Source organism: Salmo trutta, chromosome 11, assembly GCF_901001165.1.
Source record: "Salmo trutta chromosome 11, fSalTru1.1, whole genome shotgun sequence".
Lineage (NCBI taxonomy): Eukaryota > Metazoa > Chordata > Actinopteri > Salmoniformes > Salmonidae > Salmo > Salmo trutta.
In genome coordinates this window covers 8,962,110-8,974,378 of record NC_042967.1, presented here as the reverse complement: position 1 = coordinate 8,974,378, position 12,269 = coordinate 8,962,110, and the positions used below count along the sequence as shown (strand labels likewise).

Here is a 12,269-nt window from a genome sequence, read left to right as displayed (position 1 = left end):
GGAGCCTCAGGTTGAAACAGATTATCGCCTTTTGTAAGTGGATGCTCAGAGGACCTTTGAATGAGGCGCGTGCACGAGTCGCTCCCGAGGAGAAATTTTATTCGGCTGTTTAGGCTCAATGCATACTCCCGGTCGGAATATTATCACTTCTCTACGACATAAATGGCATTAAAATTGGTTTTAAACAGCGGTTGACATGCTTCGAAGTACGGTAATGGAATATTTAGACATTTTTGACACGCCAATGCGCCATGCGCGGGACCGTGAAGAAGCATTCTAGAACTCACGAACAAAACGTCGCTGTTTGGATATAACGATGGATTATTTGGGACCAAACCAACATTTGTTATTGAAGTAGAAGTCCTGGCAGTGTATTCTGATGAAGAACAAGCAAGGTAAGAACATTTTTCTTATAGGAAATGTGATTTTGGTGGAGGCTGACCTGGGTGGGTATCTAAATAGCTAGCCCTGTAATGCCGGGCTATGTACTTAGATTATTGCAAAATGTGCTTCATCCGAAAAGCTATTTTAAAATCGGACATATCGAGTGCATAGAGGAGTAATGTATCTATAATTCTTAAAATAATTGTTATGCTTTTTGTGAACGTTTATCGTGAGTAATTTAGCAAACTGTTAGTAAATTCAACGGAAGTTTGCCGGGGGTTATGCGTTTTCTGAACGTCACATGCTAATGCAAAAAGCTGTTTTTTTATATAAATATGAACTTGATTGAACAGACATGCATGTATTGTATAACACAATGTCCTAGGTGTGTCATCTGATGAAGATCATCAAAGGTTAGTGCTGCATTTAGCTGTGGTTTGGGTTTATGTGACATGATATGCTAGCTTGAAAAATGGCTGTCTGATTTTTTCTGGCTGGGCACTCTGCTGACATAATCTAATGTTTTGCTTTCGTTGTAAAGCCTTTTTGAAATCGGACAGTGGGGTTAGATTAACGAGATTCTTGTCTTTAAATAGCTGTAAAATAGTCATATGTTTGAGAAATTGAAGTAATAGTATTTCTAACGATTCAAAAATCGCGCCACTGGAATTTCAGTAGCTGTTACGTAGGTGGGACGAAATCGTCCCACATACCCCAGAGAGGTTTTAAACCCCAGGTCCGTTATTTGGGCAGAATAGTGTCTGCAGAGGGCAGCTGAGTTGACCCAGCCGATTTTGAAGCAGTAAGAGCATTGAAAGAAATCAGACCAGAGACTGTGGGCCAGCTCAGAAAAATACTTGGTTTACTCACTTACTACAGACAGTACATCAAATACTTTTCTAGGAGGGCCAGCTGCCTGTATGACCTCCTGAAAGCAGATTCAGAGAAATTACCTGACCACCCACGGAAAACAAAAACAAAGAAAGGAAGTCATGTGGTGCCCTCAAACAAGCCAATCCTGTGGACTGACCAGCATCAACAGGCACTTGAGCTGCTGATTGAGTGTTTGCTTCACCCACCAGTCTTAGGTTTCCTGATTTCACTCAGACCATTTGTTGTACACACTGATGCGTCACGCCAAGGCTTGGGAGCAGTTCTTTATCAAAAGCAAGATGGGAAGCTTAGGGTCATTGCTTATGGCTCTCGAACCTTAACAGCAGCTGAGAAGAACTATCACTACCACTCGGGCAAGCTAGAATTTCTAGCTCTAAAATGGGCAATCACTGATAAGTTCCATGATTATTTGTACTATGCTCTGACCTTCACTGTATACAGCGATAACAACCCGCTCAGCTACATTCTGTCTACTGCAAAACTGAACGCAACCACTTCCAGGTGGGTTGCAGAATTGGATGATTTCCACTTTACAATAAAGTACAGGCCAGGCAGAGAGAACAGTGATGCAGATGCTTTGTCAAGGATGTCACTGATGGAAGAATGTTCTGAGGAGCTTCCACCAGACACCATTGCCGCCACGAGGTACAGTTGAGGTACAGAATGAGGCTGTTGTACCTTGGTCACTTTCAGCTGCATCTATGTCAGTATCAGCTGAAGGTGAGACAACCACTGCAACAATCAGCTCGATTCCAAAAGATGGATAAGAGAAGCACAAGAATCTGATCCGGTCATCCGTTCTGTGCTCAATTTCAAACTGTCTGGTTCCAAACCGCCAGTTAAAGAGCAAAAGGAATCCAGTCCAAAGACAAAATGCCTATTCAGAGAATGGGACAAATTGACAATAGACAGTGATGGCATTCTGTACAGAATCACTACAGCCCGCAAGCAGTTAGTTCTACCAGAGCAGTACAAAGGTAAAGTGATGGAAGAGTTGCACAATAACATGGGACACCAAGGTACTGACCGCACTGTATCACTAGTACGTGACCGCTTCTTCTGGCCATATATGTAATCTGACATCGAGCACTATGTGACTAAAACTTGTAGCTGTGTCAAGCAGAAAAAGCCAGCCCATGAAACAAGAGCTCCTCTGACAAACATTGTGACAACACAGCCATTTGAACTGGTATGTATAGACTTCCTTCATCTCGACAGATGCAAAGGGGATATGAGTACATCCTCGTGATTGTTGATCATTTTACACGTTTCACTCAAGCCTACGCCACCACATCAAAGTCAGGTAAAACTGCTGCAAATCTCATCTTCAATGACTTTGCCCTGAAGTTTGGGTTCCCATCCCGCATCCACCATGACCAAGGGGGTGAATTTGAAAATCAGTTGTTCCATCAGTTAAAGAAACTCAGTGGCATGGCGGGGTCCAGAACAACACCCTACCACCCGATAGGGAACAGTCAAGTGGAACGCATGAACAGAACAGTGTTGCAAATGTTAAAGACTCTAACTGAGACACAAAAGTCAAATTGGAAGGAGTCTCTGAACAAACTGGTTTATGCCTATAACTGCACCCGTTGCAAAGTGACTGGCTATTCACCATTTTATCTTCTGTTTGGGAGATCACCCAGGCTTCCAGTTGATATGCTCTTTGGATTGTGCACAGAGGCAGGTTCCAGTAACCAGCGAGACTACGTGGAGAACTGGAAACGAGGGATGGAAGAAGCATACTCCATTGCAAATGAAAATGCTCAGACAGCCGCTGAAAGAAGTAAGAAGTACTATGACACTAAAGTTAGGAGTTCAGTGCTACAGCCTGGCGAGCGAGTTCTGATTAAAAACCTGACACCAAGAGGAGGACCAGGCAAACTCCGTAACTATTGGGAAGATACAATTCACACAGTAGTGAGACAAATGGGTTCAGACCTGCCGATTTATGAATTGAGACCAGAAAAGGGTAGGGGATGCTCCAGGGTCCTGCACAGAAACCTGCTCATGTCCTGTGACCACTTACCTTTTGAGACACAACCAGAAATGACCAAAGATGACAAAAGTCAGAAAACAAGGAGACATCAGCCTGCATCACAGCCTCTAGATTCTGATGAAGACAGCGGGGATGAATATGACCTTCATCATGAGCCGCTACAGGTTCCCACATCTCCTACAGTACCTGAGGAGAGGAATGCTGAACCAGCGAGAGAGTGGGAACACAGGCCCCCACCAGTGAAACAGACAGTTGCAGTGCCAGTCCCTGATACGCTACCAGCACAGCCTCTTGTTGAAAAGCGGCTGGAGGAGACAACAACAGTTAAAGACCTGCCTGCTGAGGAGATGAACTTGCCTGCTGAAAATTTGCCTGATGATCGTCCACCAAGTGCCTTTCCTTCATTAACTGCTGCTGCTGAACCGGAGGAACCAGCCTACCAGCTGCCACGAAGAGAGAGACACCCTCCAAGACGTATCACCTATGATCAGCTTGGTATCCCTTCCTGCTACAGTATCCAGCCACAGCCACAGTTGTTCCCTGTCTACTCTGCACCAGGAATGGTTCCATGGCTGCCATCACTACAGCAATGTTACTTTCAGCCACCTTACATGTATGGGCTTCAGCAAACATGAGGCTACAGAGTTGACATGTTTGACCATGGACTACTGACTGATTTCACAGACTGTCACAAGAGACAATTTGCAGACTATGCATATAGATCATTAAAATTGATGGACTGTTGATCAATAGTATGAGAAAAGACTGATTATGGACTGTTTATACAGCTGGTCAACAGATATGGACTGTGAATATAACTTGTTAGTTATATTTGACCTGTGACCCGTGACCTCTGCTCAAGTACTACCTTACAGAAAAGGATTTCCTAGGTCCAGTGCATACAGACTGTTTAAGAAGACAATGTTGGTAATGTTGGGACAACATTTATTTTGTCGGGGAGAGTGTGACAGGTTAAAGGAAATACTCATAGCCTGTTATGCATTAAAAAGTATTAGTAAGTTCATAGTATGTGAGGATCTTAAAACATGTAAAGTTAAAAAGATCAGGCATTCAATATTAGTTGATAGAGATTGATAGCATTCATATAATTGTGTTAAAAAGTTAAAATCCGTCAAGCGTACAAAGGGTAAGAATTGTAAAAGGAATGTGTAAACGTTATATTGCTTACTTTATTTTGTGGTGCCTAATTGAAGGGGAAAAGTGTTAATCTGTAATCTACTAAATGCTCTTAATCTATGAGCCTGAGATCGATTGCTCTGGTCTCCACCCAAGTTCGCAGGGAAAGCGAGGTCTTTTTCCTCGTTGCGCTAAAGCTCATTGAGGAAACAATACCGTATCACTCGTGATTATTTCTCTCCTTTTTCAGGGGCGTATCAATGACAGTAGTCCGACTGACAACCTTACCAGGATGAGGACTTGCCCATGTAACGCTAAATTACGCATGTTGTTTGCTTAGCTAGCTAACTACATGCCAAATTGATAGGCTGCCATCGGTTATCAGAAAATACAGTGCCTTTAAAAAATATATATATATTTCACCTTTATTTAACCAGGTAGGCCAGTTGAGAACAAGTTCTCATTTACAACTGCGACCTGGCCAAGATAAATCAAAGAAGTGCGACACAAACAACAACGCAGAGTTACACATGAAATAAACAAACATACAGTCAATAACACAATAGAAAAAAAATCAAGATACAGTGTGTGCAAATGAGGTAAGATTAGGGAGGTAAGGCAATAAATAGGCCATAGTGGAGAAGTAATTACAATTTAGCAATTAACATTGTAGTGATAGATGTAGATGTGCAGAAGATTAATGTGAAGTTTAGAAGCTTCTGATAGGCTAATTGACATCATTTGAGTCAATTGGAGGTGTGCCTGTGGATGTATTTCAAGGCTTACCTTCAAACTCAGTGCCTCTTTGCCTGACATCATGGGAAAATCAAAAGAAATCAGCCAAGACCTCAGAAAAAAAATTGTAGACCTCCACAAGTCTGGTTCATCCTTGGGAGCAATTTCCAAACGCCTGAAGGTACCGCGTTCATCTGTACAAACAATAGTATGCAAGTATATTAAACCATGGGACCACGCAGCCGTCATACCGCTCAGGAAGGAGACGTGTTCTGTCTCCTAGAGATGAACGTACTTTGGTGCGAAAAGTGCAAATCAATCCCAGAACAACAGCAAAGGACCTTGTGAAGATGCTGGAGGAAACAGGTACAAAAGTATCTATATCCATAGTAAAACGAGTCCTATATCGACATAACCTGAAAGGCCGCTCAGCAAGGAAGAAGTCACTGCACCAAAACTGCCATAAAAAAGCCAGACTACGGTTTGCAACTGCACATGGGGAAGAATATCGTACTTTTTGGAGAAATGTCCTCTGGTCTGATGAAACAAAAATAGAACTGTTTGGCCATAATGACCATCGTTATGTTTGGAGGAAAAATGGGGAGGCTTGCAAGCCGAAGAAGCACGGGGGTGGCAGCACCATGTTGTGGGGGTGCTTTGCTGCAGGAGGGACTGGTGCACTTAACAAAATAGATGGCATCATGAGGCAGGAAAATTATGTGAAGCAACATCTCAAGACATCAGTCAGGCAGTTAAAGCTTGGTCACAAATGGGTCTTCCAAATGGACAATGACCCCAAGCATACTTCCAAAGTTGTGGCAAAATGGCTTAAGGACAACAAAGTCAAGGTATTGGAGTGGTCATCACAAAGCCCTGACCTCAATCCTATAGAAAATGTGTGGGCAGAACTGAAAAGGCATGTGTGAGCAAGGAGGCCTACAAACCTGACTCAGTTACACCAGGTCTGTCAGGAGGAATGGGCCAAAATTCACCCAACTTATTGTGGGAAGCTTGTGGAAGGCTACCTGAAACGTTTGACCCAAGTTAAACAATTTAAAGGCAATGCTACCAAATACTAATTGAGTGTATGTAAACTTCTGACCCACTGGGAATGTGATGAAAGAAATAAGCTGAAATAAATAATTCTCTCTACTATTATTCTGACATTTCACATTCTTAAAATAAAGTGGTGATCCTAACTGACCTAAGACAGGGAATTTTGACTAGGATTAAATGTCAGGAATTGTGAAAAACTGAGTTTAAATGTATTTGGCAAAGGTGTATGTAAACTTCCGACTTCAACTGTATGTGGCTAAATCTAGTGCGCCTACTGCGATGACCAATCAAATAGCTCAAATTACCAATCGAATAGCTCCAATCATGACCCGGCCAGGCAAAGTTTGATACTAGAGAATTCAAAAATGTAAAAACCATTACCAGAGAGAGACTGTCAAAGAATAGAGCAAAGAGCTGCTGTTTTTATGAGTGTGTTCATGTCTAAGATTTTATTCAGAAACGTAAAACGTGCTTCTCCCTACTTACACTCGCGCTGCAATGAATGAGTAGCGAAGTTTATTGATAGCATTATTAGCATCAGCTAGTCGTGTTTATTTTAATATCAAGGAATATTTCACTTTCTCTGGTCTTAGGAACAATATACATATGGGCACGACTCAAGTTTCGGCATCTCACAGGAGGAACAGAAAGAGAGCCGGAACAGGAGAGAGCTGGAACTGCAAGAGGCGGACCCTCTGCTGCTCTCTCCCTCCCTTCGCTGAGACTAATGCCTTGTTCAAAACAACTAGGAACTCGGAAATCCCTCTGACTTCAGTGCATTTTATACAACTAGGAACTCTGAAAAAAACTAGATCCGATTGGGAAAAATCGTTTTGAACAGTCATCCAAACTCGGGCATCTTTCTAGAGCGCTGACTTTTAGACATGAAGATCACTGAAGTCATGATTTGATCTCTAGTTCCCAGTTCTCTTGAAAGCACCATGACCATCAGATGCCGGTACCATCAGTCCAGTAAAATAATAAAGCAAATCATTTGTAAATGGTATCCATGATGAACAGTTTAATTGGGTATGGTTCAACTTTATAACTACCCTGTCTCTGTTCCACACTCCAGTCGATGGCGGTAATGCATCACTAAAGTTGGTTGCCAACCGCCATTTAAAAACCACTGAAGAAGTGTAAACGGAAGTGTACAGTGACCAAGACAAATTTCCACGTTAGCGTTTATATTGTTATTTAGACATGTATTACACCATGGAACTCAGAATATGAGTCATTTAACTGCAGAGTTTCATAAACTTATCCCTGGTAGTCTTTAATTCGCGTTGTAGACGGGACTTGGTTGATCAGATCTGTTATCTAGGTAACGCTAACGATCTAGCTGCTAATGTTAGCTAACAATGGATAACTGTATGGTTTTTCACACTAAAATAGCCTCCATTATGGAGGTGCTAGCGAATGCAGCAGTGGCAGAGGTCTGTAAACTGGTAGACGATGACTATGCAGTGTTTAGTTTGGAAATAACTCAAAGCCAGAAAGAAAACAGTGCATTGCGAAGGAAAGTACAGCTACTGGAACTGAAGGTAGCACGGGAGCGCGTCCACGCCAGTCGTCCCAGTAGTGTCAAAATCCTTGACCGATACAGAGGAATGGCAAGAGGTACAGTTTGCCGAGGTTGAGGGGCCTGTCGCCCAGTTCACAACTGCACATGTTTGACTTTAGATGTGTTAACCACGTATGGTTAAACATTGTCCAGAGACCTGATGTTGAATTTCATGACATTGGAGACCACGCCAAATGAGCGTTTGGATCAGGAAAGTTCTCTCTCAGGACCTCTACAAGCCAGAATGCTGAATAAAATAATTATACTTATTTTGCCTGATGTCCGTGCAGTTGGTCCTTTTGCAGGTAGGAATGTTAGACAATATATCCAAATTATGATTGTCAACTTTTAAAAATATGAATGCACTACCAGCACATTTGTCAACCAAAGTGGTAAAGTAACTTAAAATATAACTGTATTCAACATACTGGCTTGTAAAGGTTGTGAGAATAAACTTTCCTGATCCAAACGCTCATTTGTGCCTTTAGTAGAATTCAATGAAATTCGACATAGTTTCCAGGCTAAGTTAACCGGAATTGGGTCTTGGTCAGTTTTTGTTAGTATGCAATAATTCTCCTTTGGTTAACTTGCAGAAAGACACACTATCATATCATAATCAGAAAACATTTACTGCATTAAAAAAACGATATGATGCATGGAACATAATAAATCGATCTATAAATGTTATATCAAGAAGTTATGCAAAGTGTTACCTTACATTCTTGCCAATTCTACACACTCAAAACAGTCAATAGTGTGTAGTATAAGTATTAAGCATTGACAGTAGCTAACCTAACCACCTCTTTTCCTCCCAATCACTCTCTCAGGTGAAGGAGATCTCACTGGAGGCCACAGGAGCTTTGTGAAGGCAGCGGGACACAATACATGGAGAGATGACCAACCAATCACAGTTGATGAGGGGAGTGGAACCTCAACCCAGCACGTTATCGTGATAGAGGTTAGTGTAATAGAATTACAGTACATCAAATGTGGCCAGTTTATTTCAGAAAAACTCCCCTCAGATATTTGCTTGCTTACGTGTGTAACAGTGTAGGTTCCGTCCCTCTCTTCGCCCCAACCCGGGCTCGAACCAGGGACCCTTGCACACATCAACAACTGACACCCACCGAAGCATCGTAACCCATCGCGCCACAAAAGCCGCGGCCCTTGCAACGCAAGGGGAAACCCTACTTCAGGTCTCAGAGCGAGTGACGTCACTGATTGAAATGCTATTAGCGCGCACCACCGCTAACTAACTAGCCATTTCACATCGGTTACACTCACCCCCCCTTTGACCTCCTCCTTTTTCCGCAGCAACCAATGATCCGGGTCACGGCACCAATGTAACAGTGTAGGTTCCGTCCCTCTCTTCGCCCCAACCCGGGCTCGAACCAGGGACCCTTGCACACATCAACAACTGACACCCACCGAAGCATCGTTACCCATCGCGCCACAAGAGCCACGGCCCTTGCAACGCAAGGGGAAACCCTACTTCAGGTCTCAGAGCGAGTGACGTCACTGATTGAAATGCTATTAGCGCGCACCACCGCTAACTAACTAGCCATTTCACATCGGTTACACGTGTACATCCTTATTTATCTGCCATAGGGGAGCTTGTGCCACTTCCCTACGACATTATTATCCAATTCTACTCATTTACTGGTAACAACCACCCCTCTTCTTGTGTCAGTCTGCAAATGCAGAGGCTGCAGGTTCTGGGGTCAAGCTGGAGAGATCTGAAGGAGATGAGGACCCACTGCACAGCAGAGACATCCAGACTGGAGCAGCGCATGGAGTGGCGCTCCCTGTAGCCACCGAGGACCTCACCACCACTGCTGCGCCCCAGGCCAGGACCCGATGCAGCATCACGGAGGTCAGTGGAACGCCGAACGCCGTCCTCAAGGCAGAGACGGAGACAGGCACAGAGACTTTAATTGTAACACAAAGGCTATTACACACAGGATCTAACCACCGATCAGACCCCGAGAGACTGGGCTGTCTTCCTGCTCCACGCTCAGAGCATTTAATGGTATTTCACCAGAGGCAGGGGACAGTTAATTCCTGTGGAGATGGTGATGCGTTAGACACTGGCGTTGATGATCGGTCTTGTTCTTACGCTACAGAGATGGACCCTGGCAACATGCCCATGGGTTTAGAGAACCAGACTGATCTGTCTAGAGGGGACTGGAACCGGTACAGTAGTAGTGTATACTCTGAAGGGTGCCTAGATAAGAAAGGGGAGGTTATAGTGGTAGATGAGGTGACTGTGAAAGTGGAGGGCGACGCTCCTCCCACATGGAATGCAGATAGTCATCTAGGAGACAGACACTCACAAGGCAGAGATTTCTTAGATTACAGGGAAAGCTTAGAGACAAATACAAACGTCATCCACCCGTTCCGGGATCGCGACCCAGTGTCCACGTCAATGGGGCCTTCTGATTCACACGGCCACGTGATTTTTGATCAGGTATTACATTTAAACGATAGGGCTGTAGCTCGTGGTGGGGGAGCAACAACGGTCAGGAAAGAGAAACTGGCTAACTGGAATGCAGACGAGACTCACTTAGGAGAACGACACTCGCAGGGCAACACTAGTGACTTCTTAGCCTACAGGGAAAGTTTAGAGACAAATCTAAATGTCACAACCCACTCCCCGTTACACACAGTGTCCATGTCGATGGAACCTTCCGATTTGCACGGCCGTGTTCTTTTCAATCAGGTATTGAACTCAAACGACCAAAGGGCCAAGGCGCGGAGAGGGGGAGCAACAACGGGCGGAAAAGAGAAGCGCTTCCTCTGCATGTTCTGTAACAAAGGCTTCAGCTGCTCCCAGAAGGTGGAGATCCACCAGAGGGTCCACACAGGGGAGAAACCCTTCAGCTGTACCCAGTGTCACATGTGCTTCACCCATGCTGGTAACCTGAAGAGGCACCAGAGGGTCCACACAGGGGAGAAACCTTTCAGCTGTGCCCAGTGTCATATGTGTTTCGCTCAGACTGGTGACCTGAAGAGGCACCAGAGAGTCCACACTGGAGAGAGGCCGTTCGCCTGTACTCACTGCGGGAAGAAGTTCTCAGAGAGGAGCTACCTCAGGATACACCAGCAGAAAAACCATCCCACTCTATAACATAGAAAGTAACCATTCCACTCGATAGCTTCTGATGTTTAGATTAAAGACAAAGAATCATTTTAATTGCTGTCAGCAGAAAAGATCCACAGATGAATTTGGAATAACGAGAGTAACAGATTTCAGTGTAGAATATTACATCCAGACATTGTTTGATAAAATGTCTGTTACATATTGTGTTTGTACTGCATAGGTTATATAACTATTTAATTACTTCCATTCAACTACTTAATTTTTTTCCCAAGACACTTTTAATGAGAGAATTATTTCATTTATGCAGTTTATCAACTTTGAGGCATGTGTATACTGTATGTGGTTTTCATATGGTGTATTTAAAACCTGTTCATCTTTAATAAACACAAAATGGGACTTTTCATTCTAAGACAAACACCGGACAGCGCTTTATAACCAATAAACACATACTAAATATACACTACAATTCAAAAGTTGGTGTTCACTTAGAAATGTTTTTGAAAGAAAAGCACTTTTTTTGTCCATTAAAATAACATCAAATTGATCAGAAATACAGTGTAGACATTGTTAATGTTGTAAATGACTATTGTAGCTGGAAACTGATTTCATGGAATATCTACATAGGTGTACAGAGGCCAATTATCAGCAACCATCAGTCCTGTGTTCCAATGGCACGTTGTGTTAGCTAATCCAAGTTTATCATTTTAAAAGGCTACTTGATCATTAGAAAACACTTTTGCAATTGTTAGCACAGCTGAAAACTGTTGTTCTGATTAAAGAAGCAATAAAACTGGCATTCTTTCGACTAGTTGAGTATCTGGAGCATCAGCATTTGTGGATTCGATTACAGGCTCAAAATGGCCAGAAACCAAGCACTTTCTTCTGAAATTCGTCAGTCTATTCTTGTTCTGAGAAATGAAGGCTATTCCATGTGAGAAATTGGCAAGAAACTAAAGATCTCGTACAACGCTGTGTACTACTCCCTTCACAGAACAGCGCAAACGGGCTCTAACCAGAATACAAAGAGTGGGAGGCCCCGGTTCAGCCCAGGCAAAACTGTTCGCTGCTCTGGCACCCCTATGGTGGAACAAGCTCCCTCACGACGTCAGGACAGCGGAGTCAATCACCACCTTCCGGAGACACCTGAAACCCCACCTCTTTAAGGAATACCTGGGATAGGACAAAGTAATCCTTCTAACCCCCCCCCCCCCCCCCCCCCCCTAAAAGATTTAGATGTATTATTGTAAAGTGGTTGTTCCACTGGATATCATAAGGTGAATGCACCAATTTGTAAGTCACTCTGGATAAGAGCGTCTGCTAAATGACTTAAATGTAAATGTTCACGACTGAGCAAGAGGACAAGTACATTAGAGTGTCTTGTTTGAGAAACAGACGCCTCA

General features: G+C 43.4%; 1 protein-coding gene across 1 annotated transcript; it reads left to right on the top strand.

Moving 5' to 3' along the window:
- The first annotated feature begins 8,691 nt into the window (after positions 1-8,691).
- On the top strand, positions 8,692-11,420 carry LOC115201904 (zinc finger protein 3). The gene is made up of 2 exons (XM_029765792.1): positions 8,692-8,727; positions 9,460-11,420. The coding sequence occupies exon 2, from the start codon at positions 9,796-9,798 to the stop codon at positions 10,894-10,896; it is 1,101 nt and encodes a 366-aa protein (XP_029621652.1). The 5' UTR covers positions 8,692-8,727; positions 9,460-9,795; the 3' UTR covers positions 10,897-11,420.
- The last annotated feature ends 849 nt before the right edge of the window (positions 11,421-12,269 follow it).